We start from the raw sequence: 23,511 nt of genomic DNA, 5'->3' as shown, positions 1-23,511 counted from the left end.
TCCCCAAGGCTGGTTTCTGCTGGGATTTCCTCTGCCCACGGCAATGCCACGTTCCTCCCGCACAACCCTCCGCCCGCCCAGGCTCTTGAAAACACATCTCTGAGCAAACTGCAGGATCGAGACGAGGCGAGTGGGGAAGCCAAGACGCTCACCCAAAGGAGAGGTGCCTTGGAGAGCAGGAGGTATAGGAAAACAAACACACCTGTGTCTTTTGTGGCCAAGCAAACACAACTCTGTGCCCAAGATTAAAAAGTAATGCCAGCAGTGGCCAGAGAAGCAGCACCGGTGGGAAGGACATGGCTTGCAGGGGGATCAGCGTTTGTTCCCATCTAGGAGAGATGGTGACTGTTCTCTCAGTCCAAGAGCCCCACCAGATCACCCTGTGCACACCCAGCAACAGCCTCCCTCACCTCAAAAGCTCCTTCCTCACCATAAAAGCAGCACATTCATGGAAAGAAGGGAGCTCGACACCCTTAGCTAGAGGAAAGGTACTTCTGAGGCTGACTTTAAGATCTGACAAATTTGCTCAACATCCCGACTCCGGGTCAGAATCTCGCTGCTCTCAGGCACGGTAGGGATGCCTGGAATTGCCATCCTGTTTAAGCTCATCAGCTTTCACTGAGAGCAGATGAGAAAAGCTTCATGTGACCCCCTAGTTAGATGAAATTACTGCTTTTGCATCATTAGTACAAGGTAAAGCAAGTTAATGATTCATCCCACATAGTACAAACAATTTAATCTTCATTAATTTTACTGTCTCTTATGGTTCCATTTCTGGCAACCCCACGCTTCGTAGGGAATTTGTATTTAGGCCCCCAGCATGCCTACAGCAGGGGAGCACACAAATGAGGTTGAAGATGGCAGCAAATCTCCTGTTAATTATTTTTCATTTTAAAGAGCTTAAAGTGTTCTGTACAGACAAGTCCAATCTTTTGCCACCCGGACTCCTGCTCTTCCCACGAGGCTGAGGGGAGGCAGAGGGGTTGGAGAGAGCAGGGAAGGGAGACAGACCTGCTCTACCAGGATGGCCAACCAGGAACTTCTTAGCGACAATGGTTTCCAAGAAATGTGCAACAGCTTAAAAAAAATCACGTGGTTTAGTCCAGCTTTGCCCTACAAAGCTCTTCCACAGTTGGTTGGGGGATTCGTAAGATCAGAAGCCAGGTCAGTCCTGGCAGCGAAGGGCTCTCCTGCCTGGGATGAGGGGAAATGTGGTCACAACTCAAGGGTGATGTTGCAATGCCAGCAAAGAGGAGGGGGCTGGCTGGACCCTTGTGTGACTCAGACCCCATAAAGCTCCCCAGGGTCTCTGTGCCAGCCTTAGGCACCCATCTTCAAACCAAGGAATCGCAGCTGCCCAGCTCTCGGGGTCCTGTCGAGGCAGAAGGCCACCTTAAAGGCACCCTGCTCCCAGCAAAACAGACCCCCGCCCACAACCCGAGCCCACACAGCCACCGACTCCTTCCCAAAGGAGGCTGAGGTGCCCTGGGCCACGTCTGGAGCCCACCCTGGGGATGGGCGTTGTGCAAGGGCAGTGTGTAACCAGGAGGTAAAGAACAGTGCGAGCCCTCAAAGTGACAGCAGAGCTGGGATGGGCACTGGCTCCCCTGCTCTCACGTGGGGCCGTGCTCACCTGCCAGAGCTTTTGGATGCTATTCCTTTAAGGCACAACAGGTGGAAATGCAGGGCTAGAGGTACAAGGAGTATTTAAAACAGCCTGGCACTGCCAGAGCCCGTGTCCAGCTGCGACAGGGAGGCAGGACACTCACAGAAGGTCCTGGGGTTGGTCACCGAGACACCAGCGAAACTAGGAGCAGTCAGTCTAAAAGAGAAAGTACAAAACAGTCTGCAGAAGTAACTTGGAGTGTAAGTAATGCTTCTTCATTCTCTTTCTGAAATGCAAAGTCTTTTGTACTACCGCTTTGAGATGGGGAAGGAGAAGAATACAAGTCTGGGGACACTTTTAAGGACTCTTCCTCACACATGTGCCAAGGGAAGCAGCAGTGAACCGGTGGGCAGGTCTTGCTGGTGGGGAGGCTGATTTCTTTTGAAAGAAAGTCAGAAACATAGTATCAAGATTATGATATTCATGTTTTCTTCTCTGCAGGGGATTTTAAATCTTTCCTTTCTGAAAAAAAAAAAAAGGTTATTATCATTACAATATTTGCATTAAGTTTTAACATAGAAAATAACAAATGTTAGTAAATATTACCGTAGCAATCTAAACCATTGCAACTCAGTCTATGGTCATTACAGTCTTTTGAATCACAACGTGGAGATAATCATCAGGATGCAGATTTTGAAATTTAAGGTAATTGGTGCGATTATGTCCTAAGCATGCTCTAAAGAGCTATCAAGTTTGTACAGTTAAAAGAAAGATATAGATGCTGAAGCATAAGTGAACAAGATGTACGTGATGTCCTAAAACTGAAATAAGAGAAAGCTGGCAGACTCCTTTCACATTTAGACCAACGGGGAAGGGATGGGTTTCTGCACACCTGAATCCTTACTCTGCAAAGGAAACTTTTGTATAGGACTTCTAATACATTTCATTTGAAGTTCAGAAAATACCACTTCCTAATAGCACTGGCACTATCCACCCATCCAGCAACTGTCACTGCACAGACTGGCTGTACAGTGAGTGCTCTTGGATCATAGTAAGTTCCTGCTCCTTGCAATATGAGGAGTATTAAACTAGAATAATGGTTTATTAGCACTCAAGTTGGTTTCACTTTCCAGACCAAGAGACAAGAAACAAAATATAAGAAACAAATGAACTGTGACACTCTTGTCTGAAAAGCAGCAAGTTGGTGCACGGGGTATCAAAAACCTTAAAGAAACAGAAAATTAGGTCACAAGTTAGTGTATGGTATATCCGACAGCTTCAAGGAACATAAAATCAGGCCAGCAGCACAATCTCAACAGGAACTGCAGTCACTGCCCTGAGGGCTGTCTGGTTCTTCTTTTTCATTTGTTTTCCAGAATATATTGCTCATATAGGACAGTTTTTAAGCAGCACTTACAAACATTCTTAGCTGAGAGGGTCATAAGTACTGCAGAAATTCCTAAAACCTGCTGATTTCTTAGTAAATCCTGATGATCTTCAATAAGACCTGCCTAGCTGTTTCTGCTCACTGCATCACAAAATTAGCACCTTCTATTTATTCTTTCCATATTGTAAAGGAGGCATTGGTTTGGAACGTGGCATATATCTTTTCTGTATGTGTTTAGGTCAGCTTGATCTTTTATCTTTAAGTTGATTGTTCATTCTTAGCTCCATCAAAATGGGGTGGATTGGTGGCTTTTCCCCATCCCACTGCAGCAAATAAAACGCACAGTAAGACCATCTATGTGGTGACCTTGATGGGCAGCATAACGATGTAGATAGCCCCAGTCCTGGACAGGCTGATGCTGTGCCCTTCTAGGCACAGAAGTCTTCGGCACCTCCATAAATCACCCCAGCACCTGCGCCAGTGCTCCTCCTCACCGTACAACCCCTGACGCTGCTGCTCAGCCCTGCCTGTCTCCACAGCAGTTTGCATCCGTACAGCTTCCTCGTGGTGTGAGTGGGTTTTGCTTTAACAGGATTTGAGGGGAGGGAAAAATACTACCCCATTCTATATGTTATTATTTCTCAAATTTTTGAATAACAGTAAACATCCTACAAAACAGAAGGACTCCTGGGCTAGAACTACAAATGTGACAACTAAATATTCATGTTTCGCTGATCTCATAGTACGGCCTTGACACTGGTCATCGTCAAGAGCACTAGTTAATAGCTAATGGACTGCACCGTGCTGCTCCCTGGCAAGCTGCATTAGGAGTGCAACAGCTTCTCCGAGCTCAACCTTGCAGCTGAGTCAGCAGAATTTGGGAACTGAACTCTGGTGTTTCATACCCAGCCAGAGCAGCTGCTTGCCCAGGTTTGCAGAACTCAGGGGTCAGGTCCTGATCCCTTTCAAATCATTATATGAAGATTTTGTTTCTTAGGACTGATAGAGTCACAAAAGCACCATAGAAACCCCGAGAAGGTCTGGTAGCGTGTGATATTTAGAAGAGCTAACCTGGTCAGAGAGCACGTTCTGCTGGAAACCTGAAAGCAGTATTTTCTCACTCACACACACCCTCGGCGGGGGGCTCAGCAGCCCTACCCAAGCTCACGCTCACACACATGGCAACTCAAACTGAGCATGGGAACGGGCAGCCAGGAGAAAGTTAATGTCATTCACCCAGCAATGACTATATCTTCTGTTTTAAAGCACATTTAAACTAAATGTTTTGATTTGTTAGCATTAATCTTGCTAATGATTAGCCTATCCTCTTCTGGCTTTGTACGACGTAATTCTTTGAAATCCCTGTTGCCCTATAGACGCAAACAGCAGCGTACTGCCAACAGCTAGAGCACAGGGAGCCAACCCGCCTGGCAGCGTCCAGGGCAAGACAACACCATTGCCCTGATCCCGGTGACACTGGTGTCCACAGGCCTGGGTTAAGAGTTAAAAGCTCACACACAAATGTGCTAACTCCCATCTGAGTTCGGCTGTAATACTGGTTTTGTGCTCTAAAACCTTCAGAATGTTGGGACAGGGAAGAGAAGGAAGCTGGCAGTTTCGATGATGCAGAATGAAAGTAAATACAGAAAGCTAAGATTTGAGTTGCAGCTAAAAAAAAAAAAAAACAAAGAAAAAGGAGTAGAGCCCCAGCCCACAGCTGGTCACAATCCAAAGAGGACCACTGTCACAACAGGGACTTTGCAAACCCCAGACACACGTTCGTGCAGCTGAAAGCTTTCCCCACGGCTGCTTCTCTGCAAGCCCACCACAGTGAGAGGAGAGAGCTAGAACAAGGTATTAATCCCTGCTGCCCCCTTCACCTATCAAAACGTTTTAACCTAACCACAGAGACAGCCCAGCAGCGGGCGAGCTGAAGCCCGAAATTGCCCTGTGCTGCAGAACAGCTTCTCAGAGACACCTTCCTAGTGGGAATAACGGGGTTCCCTCCCTGCTTTCCCTCCTGGCCAGTCCATTGCCCTGCCTTGCAGACAGTTCCTCACCAGGTTTTTAATGCATCAGGTTTAAGACAGCAGCTTCTTTGCCTGCATGGACGCGTGCGGCGCAAATCGCGTGTCCAGGTTTCCCTCAGCCTCCACGATCCCTCCTGCCTGGCAGCTCTGGTGCAGGCAGGAGCTCTGATGGCCACGCAGAGCGGGCTGCAGGCACCGCACAGTGCCACGCACAGCGGCTACCAAGCAAGGTCCTGGTGACCCGTCCTGCTGCGGGGTGGTGGGACCGGGTTCTCCCCAAGGGAGAGGTTTCCAGTGTCCCTCGGTCCGAGGGGACACCGTGGTCCCACGCGCTCGGTCCTTGCTGCTCCGAGAGCGATCAGAAATCCGGCACAGGCACCCAGACACGCAGGTCAGCACCTGCAAGAGGGGGAAGCAGGAGATGTGGACACAAGCAGAGGGGAACCCAACTGAGTCTGAACCAGCCACATCACGCAGCCCCCAGGCAAAGCGGGGGAGGATCATCACCTGCCTGCAAAGCCAGTGCAGCTGCTCCCATGCGGGGTGACCAAACGCAGCTTCTGCCGGGAGGTTTTGGGAGCACTGCACAAGCCTCGTGCTTCGTGCCAACCACCAGACCCCCACCAGGACTCAGGGGAAGCCCTCAGGACAGTCACGGCATCGCTGCCTAGGGCGGATTTTTGTACCTTTCTCTGAAGCAGCTGGTGCTGCCACATACAGAGGGCACATTGTGATACGGTTGTGCGTCTGTATATGAAGCCCAAAATGAAGCCTTGACTCCACTGCCAGCTCCAGGCAAGATTTCACCAGTACAGTAACAAAGGAGCACTATTTTTCCCCTTTCTCTATTCCTGAAAAGCTAGGATAGCCCGGTGAGAAGCTGCGGCTGAGCGGCGGGAGGAGCCCAGGCTGGGCAGAGGCACTTCACACTTTCCAGCACCGGTTCCTCAGCAGGCACCGTCTCTGGGCACACAGCAGGATAAGAGCACTTCAGACCTACCAGCAACTTGCCATAAGTTTGCTTCCCAACTGCTCTGGAGACAGCACACGTGGCATTTCCCTCTGGTTTCAAGGCTCTTGACTCTTCTATACCCCCCTGAAAACCTTTGCTGTCCCATCTCCTCTGTCCTTTCAACTCCCCCTCCATCTGCAGAAGCGTGAACACAGATCACTTGCACAGCCACTTACTTGCACTCCCTTTTGTATGAGCCTTTTCCCTGGAGCTCTGAGGTTTAGACCTTGCGCTCTGACTCGAGCCAGCAAATCCAGCAGCAAACGTTCTTTGAAAGCACGAAGGAACTAGAACTCTTTTACCAACAGCTTGATGAAATTCTCCTCCAGCATCTCAAACAGCGCTTGCTCGTTGCAGAGTGACCAGCAAAGCTCGTTTGCACCATTTCTGTGGTCTGGGAAGTGTCACTGTCAGTGCAACAGGGCACCGGCAGTGGAGAGGGGGTTTCCAGCCGCCCAGCTCAGTGGATCAGCATGGAAGTGCAGCACCAATTTTTACGTAACTGGTGGCTTGCTCGGACTTGCTATACGTGGGGGTTTTCTCCATTCATTCAATGAGTGAGGGAAGGTTTTAACAGCATCTGAGAAAACAGGACTAGAGGCAACTCAGAGCTGCAGAGGTTGCAGATGTTGGTCACGCAAGCACGCAGGAACCATTGTTCTTGTGTAGGCACAATCGCACATGTGTCCCCAGAGACAGAGATACAGAAATTCTTTCCTGCACTAACATGCATAAGAAGATCCTGATGCCACCACTCTTGCACACATCTTTCTGGACATAGCTATATCTTTGTTTCAAAAAAGAGGTCTTGGTAACCCTTCGCTCCCTGACAAAACAATGTTGTCTAACTCTGAAGTAGCTGATCGCTTTGGGAAGGAATCAGACTAACACATTATTCAAATTTTGCCAAGAAGGGGAAAGCTGAACTGGGAGTGGCAGGGGGTGGAGGGCAGCGAGATGACCATTAGCCAGAGGAACTGCTGTTAACAAGGGGCAAATATCAAGGCCCTTTTTGTGCCATATTGTTTGCTTTCTGCAGAATATGTTATGTTTGTCTTGCTGGCTACTTCTGGGACATGTATGAAAGAGCATTTTTCATGCTCAGTGAGTTAATTATTAGCCATAGACAAGTAGCCACAGAGCAGTTAGAAATCACAATACAAGGAAGAAAGCAAAACAGAACACCTTTCATCTTAACACGGAAATAAAAGCCCTTTTCTTCTACCGGGAATTACCCTTAATAAAATTGTGTCACTTGACGCCCTGAAATCAAAATCCTCTGAATGTTTATAAAGACTTTCCTTGGCACCCACCATCTTCTCTAGAACTTGGAATAAGCAAGTAGATCAACAGCCGTGCTCAGGAGATGTACATTCCCACCGCTGTACTACACAGTGTCCAACAACACACTCGCTTCAGGCTGAAGAAAACAGTTTAGTGAATCAAGACCCTCGGCTTCCTCTGAGCCATCACTCAGTCCAAAACAAGGGGAAGGTCAGAAATATCCATTCTGAAGACTATGGACACATTTCAAGAGACAGTTTGGTTTGGCATTCCCCAATAGCCATCACTGAGTCCTGGCCAAGGGTTCATTTTGGTGCAGTGGGTTTGGGTGGATATACAGGTGGGAAAGTGCTTTATTTGGTTTAAATCTGATCCTTGGAGGGGTGGGGGTGAAGGGTAAATCCCTGCATCTCATTAACTTTGCCAGCAGCTGAGGAAAGAAAAAAAAGTAGAGGTGAAAATATTACCCATTTTCTCTTTTGTGTGTCCTTGAAGAGACCAGGGAAACAAAGAGCGGTAATTAAATACAGGCTTTGGACAGGAACTCTGCTCTATGATGTAAGGAAGAAACGTGGACATAAGGAGGAAATTTTTATGATGAGGGTGGTGAGACACTGCAACATGTTGCCCAGAAAAGTTGTAGATGCCCCATCAGTGGAAGAGTTCAAGGTCAGGTTGGACAGGGCTTTGAGCAGCCTCACATAGTGAAAGATGTCCCTGCCCATGGCAGGAGGGTTGGACTAGATGATCTTCAAATGTCCTTTCCAAACCAAGACATTCAGCGATCCTGTGAGAGCAGATTTTCCTAAGGAGTGGTTTTGGCACCCAGGCTCACAAATGAACAAACCTTCTTTTCACAGCATGAACAACATTGGAAGAAAATAGGACCCCAGCTATTAAACTATACTGCATTATCTCCTGGCAAGGGTCAAGCGAGCATTTGAGCTCCGGGTTGCCACCTGAGTCTCATGCCTGTCAGGGCTTTTGGACCAGTTTTGGACTTCAGCCTTGTTCTGACTTAGAAGTGTAAAACCAGATACCACTTCTGCGTTTCAATCAAGTCTTTTCTGGTTTGGCCAAAATCACTTTTACGCTGTGCACACCACTGCTGTTGCCTGCCCAAGGGACACTGTCCCTGGAGCACTCTGCTCTGACAGACACTTTGGTGGCTTGCAGGCATTACGTTAACCGAGTTTGTCATAAGAACAACTCCCCTCATCTTACAGAAGGGAAGATTGGGGTGTTGGGATGAGCCCCACGGGCAGTCACGATGCCATGCAGCAACACAGGCAAGAACAGAGTTATCAGCGTCCTCTTTCCCATTCAATTGCTTGGCAGAAGGGATTACATACCGTATTTCTCTCTAGTCCAAGTAGCCATAACGCTTGTATCCTCCAGGCACGAGGATTATTAGATGACTTGATCAGTTAAGCATTTTGCAAGTGTGATTATTCACCAACTTCTGTGCCTTTTCCAGGGAATGCAAAAAAAATGACCTTACTAGCCTTCATCTTCCTGTTCACCTTCCTCCCAGCTGAAGCTGAGAGCAGCAGACACCCCCTCAAGGCATCAAGTAAGTGTAACCTGGCTGGGGCACAGGTCTTGAGGGTGGCCTAAGACCAGAGGTGACATTACTAAGGGGGGAGCGGGGTTCAGCGAGTCTGTGCCCCAGCAGTGCCCATCACGGCCGTGGGACCTTATGCTGCTGCACAGCCCCGGGTCCGCACTCGCCCCGCTACACCCGACCTGCTCCACCATCGGGTTGTGTAGCACAGCTGTTTACAGCCAACATGTTTTCTTCTTGCAGTGTCAAGCCCTGTGTTCGGCCCACGGCAGGTGTACGGCCTGCTCAACGGGTCGGTTACCGTGAAATGCTTCTACCCTCCCACCAGCGTGAACAGGCACGACAGGAAGTATTGGTGCAGGGAATCGGCCAGGGGCTGCACAACCATTGTCTCCACCAGCGGCTACACTGCTCCAGGCTACCAGGGCAGAGTCTCCATCACCGACTACCCACAGGCAGAAAACTTCCAGATTATCATCTCTGAGCTCACAATGGCAGACGCGGGCACCTACCAGTGCGGTGTTGGTGTCAATAGCAAAGGGCTCTGCCACAAAGTCAGTCTGGATGTTTCTAAAGGTAATTACAGTCTCAGAGCTTCTTAAAGTATTATTTTCTTCTACTGTTTTCCCCCCTTTTTAATCAGTCTCCACAGATAGTCTTTCAGTTTCTAAGAGCTCAAGACGCTCCATGCTTTCAGGAAACCAGCAGTTTTCATTTCCCCCTGTGCTCTTACAGAATGTATTCTTTGACCAAAAATCCAGCATAAAAATCAGATTAAACCAGCCTCATCTTAAAGTCACAAACATTGCTTAGAAACTGCTGACATCTCTCAGCCACTAAAATTTAGGGAGATGCAGTCTGAGGGCAGAACTGCCCCCCAGCCCACAGCTGAGGCGGTGTGAGCCAAGCCTGGGCACAAGTCCATGGGAGCACGGCGTGCAGGATGGCACCACGCTGCTGGGCAAGGCCCAGGGCGTAGAGCACGGTGCAAACTCCTGGCACGGCCCCTGGCAGGAAGGCTCTGGGAGAAACCCCCCTACAGATCAGGCAGTGATAGAGCAGAGACCCCAGTCTTGAAAGGTGTGACAGGCATGGGATACAGTTGAGTAGGTCATGCTCTGATCAGGAGTGGCACCTGATCATATAATATAGCAAAGTAGTCAGAAACCCTACGCTAAAAAAAAGCCTTCAGAGGTAGAGGGGAGTTGCACACAGTTACCAGCACTGACTGGTGTCTCTGTACACACAGGCCCACACGTGCCCGAGGGAGCTGAGCTCTTCTACGTGAAGCTGCACAGCACTTTGACCATGTCCTGCAGCTTTGGGCCAGACTACGCGAGCGTAAGGAAGTTCTTGTGCAAGATGGAGAAGGACGGCTGCCAGAACGTCATCGATAGTTATGGGAATATTGCTAAGGATTACACAGGGCGAGTTCTGATGAGCAGTGAGGAGACTCCAGGCTCGTTCAGCATCGTGATAACTCAGATGGGCTGGAAAGACTCTGGCTTGTACCTGTGCGGGGTCGGCTTCTATGGGGAGGACGGAGAAACGAAGGAACTGGACGTGCATGTCTACGAGGGTAAGTAAGCTATTCCAGTGGTTTTTCCCTTCCTCTCTGCTTCTCTTAGAAGCATCACTACCAGTCTCACTTTATTTAACAAGAACTTTAATTTCCTTTTGCAGAGTGCTTTTATCCTGTCCTCTCACCTAGATACTTCTTTCTGTTCATTTAGCTATCTGTGATGTACTAAACCATCACTAATACAGCTCATATCAAGACTTAACTTTCCCAGCAGTGACTATCTATCTTCCCCAGTCTGGCTAGCCCAAAACTCCAGAGGGCAAATTCTGCCTACAAGTTTGAGACAAGTAAACTGTCTCTTCAAGTCTTAATTCCTTCCATCTCAAAATATCAGCTGTAGAAAGGAAACGACCTGCCCTTCCCCTAGCAGAGGGAGCAAAACTTTGAAATGTCAGTACACAACGACAGCAGCCACCCAGTGAATTTGAGGAAAAGAAAGGCCTGACAGACCCTTTAGGGTCAGTTCCTAGCAGTGCCAGGACAGTCTCCTGCCATCTGCACCCCTGAGCTTCACCTAGTCTTGCTTTGGCCAAACCAGCTTTTTTTTGATCTGATATTTATTCTCTGGGGAGAGCGACACATGGGCAACAGTTTTACATTTACAGCTGCTCATTTCATTTCTATCTCCAGAGTCAAAAGTTCCTCAAGCAAAGCCCATAATAACTGGAGTAAAAGGAAGTTCAGCAACTTTTGAATGCCACTATAACCCTCTACAAAGGTCCTCGGGGAGGTACTGGTGCAAGTGGAGACAGAGCGGGTGTGCTCGGATCATAGACACCTCCGGGTATGTGTCATACGCGTATGAAGGAAGAGTGGCCATATTTGACAGCCCAGAAAACATGACGATGACCGTCATCCTGAACCAGCTGAGCGACAAAGACAACGGCTATTACTGGTGCATGACAGACGAGCAGAAGGAGCAGGAATCATCGACTGAGCTGAAGATCATAGACGGTACGAGTTTGCAAGTTGGCAGTTCTCTGCCTGCTCAGTAGGTACAAAACAACCTCCTAAGCACCACAAGGGAACAGATGGGCTTTTTGGGAAGAGTTGTGAGGTTCAACTCTGAAGTTTTATCTCCTAAGGTTAAACATTGTGCCAATCACCCAACACCCCGCTAGCTTTAAAATGGAAACACAAGGTTTCAGTTTTATGGGAAAGTGTTCACAGAAGTTTCTGATGCAAGTATTGCTTAAGCCTGGGGGAAAAAAAACAGTTTTCACCCAGAGATGCATATACAGCATCCTTAACATTAATTTAGCAATGTAAGGAGCACTTTCCCTCAAAGATACATCTGCTTCACCATGTCTAGCAGCACCACTACCTGTTGACTACTGTTCCCACCACTGAAAGCACTAACACCAGCCTTGGTGTTCTATTTGCCCTTGCAGGACAACCTGGGCTGACGGGAAAGAAGGAAGTGGAGGCCCAAGTGGGTTCACGGGTCGATTTAACTTGCTACTATCCATGCAAGTATTACTCCTACCAGAAGTACTGGTGCAAGTGGAACAACACCGGCTGCAGCGTCTTGCCTGCTTCTGACCAAAGGCAGCCGGGGCCAGGCGTTACCTGTGACAGGGACAACAAGACGGTCATCCTAAGCTTTGACCCGGTGGAAAAGACGGACGAAGGGTGGTACTGGTGTGGAGTGAAGCGCAACGGCGTCTATGGGGAAACCATGGCAGTGCAGCTGAGCGTGACTGGAGGTGAGCTCCAAGGCAGAGGCGGGCAGGGGTTCTCCTGCTCCCCAGGGCTGCAAATCATCCGGCCTTCTGCTGAGAAGGAGTCCTCTCTCCCCATAGCCACTAGGCTGCAGCACCTCAAAACAGAAGTGCTCTCATCCAGGCAGCCTCCCAGAGTAGGTGCCAAGATCACCGATTTTGCTTGTCATAGATGTTTTCATCCACTCATTGGTTTTTGCCTCCTGGTCATAAAAAACCCCACCAATCTGAAAGTCCCTTCCTTCCACACCGTTTTTCCTTTAACGCTGTCCTTACTAATTATTGCTGTTGTAATTTGTAACATCATTTAATTTAAGCAACATGTGACACCTCTCAGGTGAAGGACTGCATCGAGTTCAGAGACACATCTTGTTCCAGGGAGCTTTTTATCTTTATAAACAAGAAAACAGCAGGGAGTGGGAAAGGAAGGGCTATCACCACCAGCAAGGGGCTTAGTCTCAGCTTTGGCGCAGTGTTATGGAATTAAGATTTTTTTCTCAGGAGAAATACTGTTAGAAGCAGAGAAAAGGTATAGGACTAGATATCCCACAGGCAACCATCCTAAGTGTATGACGATTAAAGTGAAAACAGAGAGAAACAGCCTCATTTCGTTGCCTTCGGTGGGCAAAAAGCTAGAAAAAAAAACCCAAACCAAGTACTCAAAGTTTGTTCTGGAAATACTAGAGGCAGTACTTAGAAATGCAAGACTTTTTCAAAAGTATATAGGCGGAACGCGCACACTTGAGATTTTTGCAATAAATTATTTGGAATGAGATTGTTTCAGATCTCTAAACCCCGTTCTAAAGAGCTTCTCGCGTACAGCCAAAACCCACTGCAGGTCCACAGCCACCAACTAGTTTCTGTGCCACCATCTCCGTGCTGCTGCTCAGGCGATTAACCACCCTTCTTCCCCGGGAGCTGTAGGGAGCCGGGCCGACCACGGCCTGAAGATCCTGGATGTTGAGCCCCCAAGTCGCGCTGAGGAGCCGCCCAGCCATGCCAAGGAGCCCCCAAGCCGCGCTGAGGAGCCCCCCAGCCATGCCAAAGAGCCCCCGAGCCGCACTGAGGGAGGTTTTATTGCCCAAGGAAGAGCCTACAGCGACGCTGGAGTGGGAAGCGCAGCTGCCTCAGACAGGTTAGTTCCCTCTAAGCTCTGTCATTTATTATTTTCATGAAGTTTGTGTTAACCCGTTATTGGTACTGTGTTTGCACACTGCGTGTGTGGTTTAGCAACAACAAAAAAATTTCTTGTTCCTAAAGAACTTAGCTCAAAACTTCAGAGGAAAAGAAGCAAAAAAAGTTACAGCAAAAGGCAAGATATCTTGAAATTAATCTCTAGCTCAAGAAAATACAGTTCCAGAAGGGAACAACTGTAGATACCAGGTATAGAAAAACTAATTGAAAATACTTCTGTCAAGATTAGAGATCTTTCCTTCACACATTTATAACCAAGCTGCTGAGGTAGCTGCTTTGGCACAACCTCTGTCCTACTTTGTTTATTTTATTATATGTGCTAGGATACAGTTTGTTAATTGGATTGCATCATGCCCACTCAGATTTACCATCGTATACAGATTTTAGACTGCTGGACAGTCACATACATTATTCAGTCTTGAATAATTAAAAAAAAAAATGTGTTTCACAGCTTAGTGACATATCTTTCCCCCCATTCCAGCTCTGATCAAAACCATGGCTCCAGCACACTTACTTTAGCCTTGAGCCTTGCTGGTGCAGCACTCCTGGTCCTCGTGACAGCTTTTGCTGTTTATAAATATCGGCAGCTGAAGAGATCTGGTGAGTCCCTGCCTTTTCTAGTCTCTCAACAAACGTCAGCAATATTAAGTCGAAGGCGATACCTCGCGTGTGCCGCTGTCTCTGCTGGGCTGGGCTGCTCCCCTGTACCCCACCATGCAACGGGCAGACAGGGGACTCTGCTTCTCCCCCCAACCCATCCATACGGCCCCAACACCCAGCGTACAGGGTGCCTGGGCCGAGACAGAGACCAACCCCTCTGTGGGCTTTGCACAGTGGAGGTGGTTCAGATGCCGATGCGTTTGCACCGACTCCGAGCGAGCATGCAGGTATTTATCTCCTTCCTCTTCACAGACCTGGTGTCCGTCGGGAGCTACAGGACAAACATCAGCATGTCGGACTTCGAGAGCGTGAAGGGGTACAGTGCAAGCAATAACGCCTGCGTGAAGGAGAGCCAGGAGACCGAGATAGGAGGGGAAGGTAGGTTGCTGACTCCATCCCCAGCCCTGGGGTGAGGGGTGCCATGGGGGGGTTCAGAAGAACCCCACAAAAGCCACAGCCTGCCCACCAAGGGCCCCCACACCCTAACACCTCCCTTTTTCTCTCCCTGCAGAGTTCACCACCACTACAGCCACCCTGGAAAGCGCTGCCGAGACAAAGAAGGCAAAAAGGGTAAGAAAAGGCAGAAGAGATCCCACTGACCTGGGAGACATCACCACAGCCTTCTGCCAGAGGAGCTGCTGTCTCCCAGGGGCCTTATTTATACCCAGGTGCTCTCCATCTTACCTGGATCTGGTCATCTGCTGCAGATCAGCCTCTGTTAGGGGACCTTAACCCTTTCCTGACCCCATGTTTTAGCAGACACAATAGTAGCAGTCGCCTTGCTTCAAACAGTGCACAGTCAGCCCCAGGTAGCATCAGGAAGGTTGGGGTGGGGTTGTTACCATAAGTATGAAACACTGGGATAAGCAGATGGCCAGAAGCCAGAGCACATCCCACCTCCCAGCCTTCCCCCCACCCTGGGCAGTGGTTTGGGGGACAGGGGTAGGCATTGCAAGGGCTGTGACTTGCTCCTGTGGCCCCAGCAAGCCCCTTCTTTCCCCTGCCTCCCCCCTGCCTCCCCTCCCCTTGGCTAAGAGCATGGTGGAGTGGCACCACTCTGCAGGAACTGAAGGTGCCAGATGCAAGCCCTTCTTTTTAAAAGGCCCTAACCAAAGGCTGTATGTAGGTGTTGTAAGTGTCAAGAGCTGAACTGGAGCAATAAAGGAAACTATCAGGAAACCAGCAAAACCTAGCAGCTTTAGGACAGGTGAGCTGGGTGCCAACACACGGGGACAGGCATGTCACGAAGTCCCAAACCCACAAACATTTGGGGTCTCCCTGGGGCCGAGCAAAGGCGTGATGTTTTCACATCGGCACTGCTGGATCGTCCCACTCATCCCGTCTGCCCGTATCATCCCAAGAAGCTCACAGCCCACGTAACCCTGCCCCTTCCCCTGCCTCGTGCTGCTGCCAGACCCCGGCTACCTGACGGTGTCCTCCTGTCCTTCCCAGAGCTCCAAGGAGGATGCTGACCTCGCCTACTCCACCTTCCTCCTCACCTCCAGCAGCATCACGCAGGCCGGCACTGAGGGGGCCAGCACGGCCCCGGACGCCTCCTCCCCGAGCTGGGGTGGCCAGATCTGAAGGCAAGGGACCGAGAGGCAGCAGCGACGGGGACCGGCTCTACCCTGAGGATCAGAGCAAGCAGCACTGTTTATTGCTACTACAATTTGCTATAGCTTGACCTTTCTTTGCTTAAATTCAGCTTCGAGCGGTGATTTAGGAGGAATCGTTTGATGCCAAACGAGATGGCTGGGCTGGAAGCACCGGTTTGAGGGAGCAGGTCGGACTGGGAAACCACAGGAGCTCGAGTGGCTTAGCCCACCGACAGCCCCAGTCCCACCAGTGCCTTTCCAACACAGTGGGCTCCCAAAGGCCAGAAGGCGTATTTTTAAAAAAATCTCATTTTCTTTTAAAGGCAGCTGGAAAACCCTCTAGAACAACATCTCGTGCTTTTGATTCCAATCTCTCTCATCCAGAGGGCAGTACCTGCAGACCAGAGATGGTCTGAAGTGTTTTTATGCACAAGCAATAAAGAAAACCACTGGCTTTCAGCAGACCAGGGGGACTCACAGTCCGTGGGAGGGCACGGGGAGAGCGCACCCAGAGAGGCACAGTAAGGGTGCATTTGGGGGAGGGGGTTCTCCTCCTTTTACTGCAGCAATTACGGCATCTGGTGTTGCAAACGGCACAGGACGGTAGAAGGAACCCACAATTAATGGAGATAAACAGGAAATGTTTTGAGTAATGTTTTGCATAAGAATTTTCACCAACAGCAGGAGTCGATCACAGCATGACAATTAGTACGACAACCTCTTAGCAGCCTATATAGCTGATCAGGCAACAGGCACCGTTGTCCACTGGTGCTGTATCCATTTACACAGCACAGACCAAATTCCCCAGAGCAGCTGAACCAACAATCTCCCCTTTCTGACTTGGAGTCGGAACAACTAAACCCAATCTGTGCTCCTCTGCCACGGAGCCACCCGCTGAGGGTGGCCTTGAAAACCCACCCTTTGCTTAATAAACCTGAGCCACACATCAATGACACATTTTCCCTGGCTGACTTCATGTTTATCCAGGCGGAAACGAGGATGACTGTAATTAAATGGTGTCTCTTGGTCTTATTTTCAAGAGTGGATGACTAAACAGAGAAAAGCAATTTATTGATGCATGTATTTCCAAGCAGCAGCATGACACTGCCGTCAGTGAGATGCGGGTGCGGAAAGGTGAATACCCCACAGATAAAGCAATGTAGGCAGCAGCAATGATAAAGAAGTGACAAAGCAGAGAAGCAATTTTCCCTGAATACCAGGAATGGGATGGGCTGGTGCCTGCCTGGCAAAGAGAAGGGCTGCAGAGGTGTCTGACAGGGCCAGGGCTCTTCAGGAGAGAAGGGACAGAAACTGCACAGACAAATTCAAATTCCTGGGCCTGTGCTGGTTATGTGCAGCTCTGATAGCAAGCCATAAAATATAAAGGATGAGGAGCATCACCCTGACTATCATCTGACCTGACGCTGTTGCAGTAACACCACAAGTACATTTCTGTTTTAGTAAAATATGAACTACACTTTAAAATGAAAACAGTACGGAAGCTCAGCAAGGTGCCAGGCAAAGGCTGTTTGCGTTGCTGAGTTTTCATCAGGACAAAACCCAAATTATTGCCGAATCACGGTCCTCCCCACAACAAGCCCTGCCATGAGCTTGGCTCGCTGTGAGCAGGAGGGCAGCAGCTCCACCAGTATTTGTGTTCCCCCTCCCAGCCCTGCAGTTCTGTTTGCAGGGCTGCTCTCATGTCCACACTGCAACAGTCCTCACGGATGGCAAGGTGAGGACCTCAAACATCAGGTTACAGCTCATCTGCCTCATCTCCCCGGCTGCATCCCCTCAGCAGCACGGTGGGAAGGGGCTTGGATATCGGAAAAGGTGTGGAGGGGCCAGGACAGGCCTGTGCCCGCCCGCAGTTTCTGGAAGTGAATGAATTACTCTGGTGCAATAGGAAAGGCGTGCGCTTCACAGCATCCCTGGGGCTGAGCAGTCATAAAGCTGCAGGAGAACGTTAAGGTTTGGAAATTTCTGAGAGGAGAAAACCCCTTTCACTCTCCCTTCACAAATCCGCTTCCGCTTCAGCCCACCCACCGGCATCCGCGTCAGCTCTGCACCTCGCCGGGAGCAGCGAGGATGAGCTAAACTCCTGGGAGAGGTGCAGGGGCCAAGAAATGTGGGTGGGCTGAGCATCCTGCCAGCCGGCTCTGCCTGCACCCCTCAGCCCCGGCAGCTGCCTGCCCGCGGCTCCTGCTCCTTCCCACCGCTGACGCTTCCATCCGGCACCTCATTCCCAAAGGGGCACAGCCCTGGGCTGCTGCAGTGCTTGGCAGTGGATGGGAAAGTGTAAACATAGTTTGGCGTGAAAGCAATAAAACATGCATGGACTGAGGCATGCAACCCTCCGCACAGGCTACAAAATCAATGAAATCTGATAAATAATAATAATTGTGACAGCGCAAGCTGAGGATGTGGAATAAAACCCACACTTCTCCCTCAAGCTGTGATGCAGAGCCCACCACGATCAATGGAAAGCTCCGCAGGGACCTCACCAAGCAGCCTCATCTCCTTCAGCAGCCTGCTCGCCAAACGTGCTGACTGATTTCCTTTAGTCAGTGATGAGCTGCATCACCTCTTCTTCCTAATGATTTTTCTTTAACAGAAAACCATGGTATGTGCAAGATCCCTGGCATCCCAAACGGTTGATTTCAAGGATGATGGTGTTGAAAGATCAGCTTTCGAGAACACTGACAACATGGGGGGGCGTATTCACCCGTTCGTGCCCTCGCACCAGGACAAATGAAAGTCACACCGCAAAAACCCATGAGAAAGCAAATTAAGAAGATCAAAGCCCTGAGAGGCTTTCCTTTGGCATGAGCAAGTATTTGAGGAAGGATAGTGAGCAATCCGGGATTTCTTTCCTTTGAAAGTGAATCACCAAGTCCTGCCTGGCATGAAACACATGCAGATGCACTATAGGCAAATGCAGATGAGCTCACCCAGCCAGGTCACCAGCCGGGCCTTCTTGGGAAGGGACAGGGAGTCTCCTCCTCCTCCTCTGAGCTCTTCGTTCTGCTGGCACCTGAGGAAAGGTGCAGCACCCACCCCGGACTGACACAAGGCTCCAGTGATGCCGGAGGTCTTGACCAGGGTCCTCCTGGGATGGGGATGAAAGCAGAGCAGTAACTAAGTTCTCCTTGAGGACACGAGGACCTCATTCCATAATAACAAAATCCTGTTAAAGAGCCTCTTCTGCAGCTCAAACCTTCCCTGTGTCACCTCTGCAGCATCGTTAAAAATCGCCCAAGCTGGGAAGAACCAGCCCTCCATCCATCCCAGCTGCAGAAGCTTGGCCCTGCCAGTGGGCAGGAAAGGGAGAGCTGGCAAGTGCTGGGCCATCCCACGGGAACAGAGGTGCTGAGAAGAGGTTTGTGCAAGCCTGAAGGATTCTGATGTGGAAGCCGTGAGTCGACCCTGACAGCAGTAAGAGCTGCTTGAGCCAGGGGAGAGCGTGCAGTGTCCTGGTTGTGCTCGTGCCACCGCAGCCGGCAGTGTTGGTACACCTTGCTCAGCTTAGCGGATTCCTAGAGCAAAATGCACCAAGTCAGAGATCTACCCTCTAGTCTGACTCAAGCCTTATGTCTCATGGATGCAGCAGTAAGACTTTATCACTTGAAATATTAGGACTGGAGTGCTACCAGGGACATAAACATCCGGCTGCTCTGGCTTGTGCTAATAAGCAGCATTTATCTGGGCCCTGACACCAGGAGTGCACAACACCTCCTGGCTGCATGGAGAGATGACTTGGGTGGTCTTGGTTCATTTACTAACACATTAGGGCCTCTGCCATTGTCAGATACTACAGCGATGTATCTATTAACACCTTGTGGGAAAACACAGTGGAAAAGGGATTTAAAGCATGCAGAACCAGTGGGTACCAGCAATGGGTGTGCAGTCACTGGTGGCTAGAAGAGCCCAAATGGGTGAAAACAGACCAGAGCTGTAGGTAATGCATAACAAAAACAGTCTCAGGGACAAGCTGGGGTGATTTAACATCAGCCAGGTCTAAACTTTAGTCTCTGGCATGCCAGGAGCAATGCATCCCCTCGGGGATGCTAACATTACCAGGAGGGACACTATCTGCTGTGAAAGGGCATCACAGTGAATTCAGAAAATTTTGCCATCAAAAAACACACTATTCCTCAGAATTCTGACCAACAGACTCAGCACCTCAGACTCAGTTTCAAGTGGGATTTATTTACAGTAATTGCAACAGACTTCCACAGAACTTACTACTCAGTGTCAGTAAATTACACAATACATACAAGAACATTTTTCTATTCAGCAGCCACATATCTTGCATATAAAGTTTTCTTTGACTGATAAGACAGAAAACACTATCTCAAAAGGAAACACAAATTTCTAAGGCCTCACATACCTGCTAGGACCTATTCTTGGAAGCATTTCTCACACTGTGCACCTTGTTTCAGCTAGCTCAGTGGCAGCAGTCACATGAGGCTGAACCCACATTTACGAGCGCTGCTCCCCAGCGTTAACTACACCTGAGCAGTTCCAGCGGGCACTCAGGTCTCATGAATATACATTCCCTATACAAAAATGTTATAATTTAAACAATACTTTTATTAAATGATCACAGCTTATGTCTGCTAGCAAGAGAAACCCTTTTAGATTTTCCCTTGGAGAGCATCCTTTGATAGAAGTCAGCTAAGAAGTGCTATGCTGATTTGATCAAATTTAGTATTTTCATCTTAAAGCACGACTCTGCTGATGCAGTCGCCTATGTACCAGGCTAGAAAATCACTCCGTGTCTGATTGAACTCAGCTGCAATCAGTGAGGACCTGCACTGATACAGGACATCATTTTCCTGTTCGCTGCAAGTATGTGCAATGTCCCAGCAGCTTCGTGGGTCGTTAACGCCTTCTGCTCTCTAACCAGACTTCTCCATCCAGTCTAGTAGGATGTCCAGCTCACCCAAGGATTTAATTGCTGCAGAGGTGACATTCAGCTGAAATGATGTAAAGGAACAAGTTGTAACCTGGTGTAAAGAGAATCTGAATATCTGCATTAATTACGAGACTTAGACATCACCTTACCCCCTCGTAGTTCACAAGTATTTGCTTAAATTTCTCAGTGGATTCCTGTCCACACATGCACTTATTTTGCTCATGCTAGAAAAATAAGATAGAATTTGTTAGTCGGGGGGGTTGTTTCTAAAGATAAGAGATCACTTTCCATTTATGCTGGTCTACTGTATAGACTCAGTTCTTATTAAACAGCAGAAAAGGCTGCAGGTCCTTGAATCAGACTTCAGCGAAGAACAGTTTACTTTGATAGACAGAGGGACAGGATAAATATTGTTCTTGAGAACTAATGTGGGAGTTTGCTGATGAGTGGGCAAGCATAAAAATTTCTCAGTGGACATTCACACTCTTCACTCATGCTTCTTTATATTCTCGTTAAAACCGTTCTTATAAATAAAGATTGTGTCACTTTATAAAACACTTAGATTTATTTATATACCAAATACTAGCAGATGAAACCAAACTGTAGCAATACCCAAGACTCACACACTGCTCGAGTTTCCTCTTCACGCTGAGGAAGGAGTTGGCTATGCTGCTGATTTTTCGGTTGATGTATGAATCCTCAGTCTTGCAGTGTTTGAAAACTTTGTCCATGTAGAAGTTGAAGAGGTGATGGGTGACGCAACATCTATCTGAAGACTTAAGGAACAAATTTCATTGTAAAAGTCTTCCAAAGCGCTTTAAACCCGTAGTCACCAGCCCTTCTGCCCCCCACTAGAACAAGCCATCTCTAACACCAAGCACAGTAGCTGGGCACAGCGGGATGCTTTGACTCATGTAAAGCTTTTTCAGTGATGCTTGCTGTGAATTGATAACCTATATAGACAATTATTTTAGACTGATTTTCCAGGAGCTCCATCCTCAGCAAGTCTCATTGCCTCAACAAAACAAATAGCTGATTTTGTAACTGGGTATTAGAGGCTGAGACCTGAAGTGGTGGCCCATGTCTAGTGCCTTGGAGTGTAAGAGAGCCGCAAAATACTTATTTATAATCTATTTCACCTGCTTTTGGATTCTTTAATAGCATTCCACCCAGATCCTGATTCACTTCCTTGTGCCTCCTCCGATCGAGGTGGTGGGGAGCCACAGCTAAAGCTCCTGTAACTGGAGCATCACATGCAACAACCAAAGAAAATCTCTGCCCATCATTTCTGGAAAGACAGTCAGGGTGAAAGCCCAGTGCAGGAACCGGCAGTGGGACACCCACCTCTTTTCACATACGTGATCCACATCACGTTATCCTCCCTGACCTGCACTGTCTGTCAGCATCTGCATTTCGCAGGAACTTAGAAGTCATGGTATTAAAAATCTTCCCCAAACCCCCTGAGCTGGTACACCTCACGGCTGGGGTTGGCGTGCTAAGGTGGTTAAAATTATTCAGAGAAAAACTGGAGACACAGTGAGGACGCCTACCTTGACCTTGTGCAGAGAATGTGGATAAGACAAGATGCTGAGGGTCCTGATGGGGTCTCTGGCTTGCTGCAAGGGAAGATGGAGATGGTGATGGACGTGCTGGCTCCAGAGGGGCTTCGGGAGCAGCCCACTAAAGAGCTTCCCCAGCACCACAACAGCCCGGAGCAATACTTACAATGTTGTCTTTAATTGCGGTGAAACCAGACCTAATCTCAGTCATGCTTATTGAAACCCTGCAGGGTCCAAAGTGGAAGATTTTGTTTCCAGCTGTCAGCATCAGATTCAACAAGCACGACATGGAGAAGAGGCAGAGAAACAGGTTGGATCCCTTCATGCTGCTGCAGGATGCAAGCACAGCCGGCTGCTGGGAGAGCTGTTGAAGGGAGACAATATTGCCTCGCTGTCTTCCTGAATAGCACGACTGTGATGCTCATCAAAATATACGTATTTTATATAACACTTCTACATGTACATGTGTATTAAAAAAACACACTGACAAGTATCTCTTACTCATTTCTTTTTCATTCCCCACGTGCAAGAGAAAAAAAAATCAAATGCAACCAAATATGTAACAGAAGATCCCAAAAGAAGCCAAAAAAAAAGAAAAAATAAATAAAATGCGAGTAGAATATTGCATGTAAATAGACAAAGTTCTTCTGAAAAATATTCATCAGAAAAATAAATACAGATAAATTTTTCAAAAGCCTACTGACTCAGAAGTAGCAGGAGGTCACTGTGACTGAAAGCAGCAGATCCCAAAGTCTGATCACAAAAGAAAATGCTTTCCCTCAGAAATAGTATACTTCAAATGCAAGTTCTGTTAGCACTGAAAATTAAGGTTATTAATGAAAAAAACCACCTTTCAGAGACACATTGAAGGAATACAAAGAAATATGCACGAGCACATAGAGCAAAAGGATAAAAATCAGTATTTTACCTTGTCCTCTGATGTGGGTTCACCTGTCTCATTGATGTCTGACCTGAAGAGCTCCGAAGAACACGTTTTTATCCAGGTATCGGGAGGAAATAACTCTTGGATTAACTTTTGGGATTTTTCTTGCTTTTCCCAGCATGTATTTCCCTTTGTAATTTACTGAATTAATGAGCTAGTAAAAGGGACCAACTCTCTCACCCAGAGGTTTTTGCCTAACCCATGGAGGCGGGAAATCTTGGCATTGCCATATCATTTTTCATTCAGGAAGAAGGATGTGACCAAAAGGAGGGATTGTCATGGGGGTTGCATCCCCAAAATGCCAAGCTCGGGGGCTCCCCCCAGCACGGAGCTGCGCTGCCAAGTCCCTCCTGGAGAGGGGCCGTTCCCTGCTCATCATGGAGGCGTTGGGATGTGGGAAGACAAGTGGCATCACCCACCCCGGGATGCCAGTGGTCCAAGCACCCCAGGGCTTCT

The 23,511-nt window shown here is 48.6% G+C and overlaps 2 protein-coding genes across 5 annotated transcripts; one reads left to right on the top strand and one right to left on the bottom strand.

Annotated features, from left to right (window-relative positions):
- Positions 1-758: 758 nt before the first annotated feature.
- Positions 759-16,588, top strand: PIGR (polymeric immunoglobulin receptor). 4 transcript variants are annotated; one of them, XM_074850404.1, is made up of 12 exons: positions 759-1,866; positions 8,797-8,892; positions 9,127-9,459; positions 10,133-10,462; positions 11,096-11,419; positions 11,857-12,171; positions 13,105-13,174; positions 13,217-13,321; positions 13,862-13,980; positions 14,293-14,418; positions 14,552-14,610; positions 15,493-16,588. In XM_074850404.1, the coding sequence occupies exons 2-12, from the start codon at positions 8,811-8,813 to the stop codon at positions 15,622-15,624; spliced, it is 1,995 nt and encodes a 664-aa protein (XP_074706505.1). In that variant the 5' UTR covers positions 759-1,866; positions 8,797-8,810; the 3' UTR covers positions 15,625-16,588. The 4 variants fall into 4 exon arrangements, with proteins under 4 accessions (XP_074706505.1, XP_074706506.1, XP_074706503.1 ...); XM_074850405.1 differs by having other exon boundaries at positions 760-1,866; positions 13,111-13,174; XM_074850402.1 differs by having other exon boundaries at positions 760-1,866; positions 13,105-13,321.
- Positions 16,589-18,432: 1,844 nt separating this feature from the next.
- Positions 18,433-23,151, bottom strand: LOC141934675 (interleukin-20-like). The gene is made up of 12 exons (XM_074850315.1): positions 23,041-23,151; positions 22,817-22,929; positions 22,279-22,476; positions 22,104-22,169; positions 21,177-21,329; positions 20,703-20,777; positions 20,542-20,614; positions 20,369-20,430; positions 19,713-19,727; positions 18,992-19,171; positions 18,587-18,669; positions 18,433-18,535 (listed from the first exon to the last, which is right to left on the bottom strand). Exons 3-12 carry the CDS (start codon positions 22,435-22,437, stop codon positions 18,433-18,435), a joined length of 969 nt encoding a protein of 322 aa, XP_074706416.1. The 5' UTR covers positions 22,438-22,476; positions 22,817-22,929; positions 23,041-23,151.
- Between the last annotated feature and the right edge of the window lie 360 nt (positions 23,152-23,511).

Source organism: Strix aluco, chromosome 25, assembly GCF_031877795.1.
Source record: "Strix aluco isolate bStrAlu1 chromosome 25, bStrAlu1.hap1, whole genome shotgun sequence".
In the NCBI taxonomy this organism is placed as follows: domain Eukaryota; kingdom Metazoa; phylum Chordata; class Aves; order Strigiformes; family Strigidae; genus Strix; species Strix aluco.
Note: the sequence above shows the minus strand (reverse complement) of the source record. Positions and strands in the feature narration are given on the sequence as shown.

Bases quoted from the DNA above. Each gene is read 5' to 3' on its own strand.
- PIGR (XM_074850402.1), top strand. From the start codon at position 8,811: ATGACCTTACTAGCCTTCATCTTCCTGTTCACCTTCCTCCCAGCTGAA. The intron at 13,981-14,292 runs GTGAGTCCCTGC...TCCTCTTCACAG, and splicing joins TCGGCAGCTGAAGAGATCTG to ACCTGGTGTCCGTCGGGAGC. The intron at 14,419-14,551 runs GTAGGTTGCTGA...CTCTCCCTGCAG, and splicing joins GACCGAGATAGGAGGGGAAG to AGTTCACCACCACTACAGCC.
- LOC141934675 (XM_074850315.1), bottom strand. From the start codon at position 22,437: ATGAAGGGATCCAACCTGTTTCTCTGCCTCTTCTCCATGTCGTGCTTG. The intron at 20,778-21,176 runs GTGAGTCTTGGG...TTATTTTTCTAG, and splicing joins AGAGGAAACTCGAGCAGTGT to CATGAGCAAAATAAGTGCAT. The intron at 18,670-18,991 runs GTGGGATGGCCC...ACCTTTCCTCAG, and splicing joins TTCTCAGCACCTCTGTTCCC to GTGCCAGCAGAACGAAGAGC.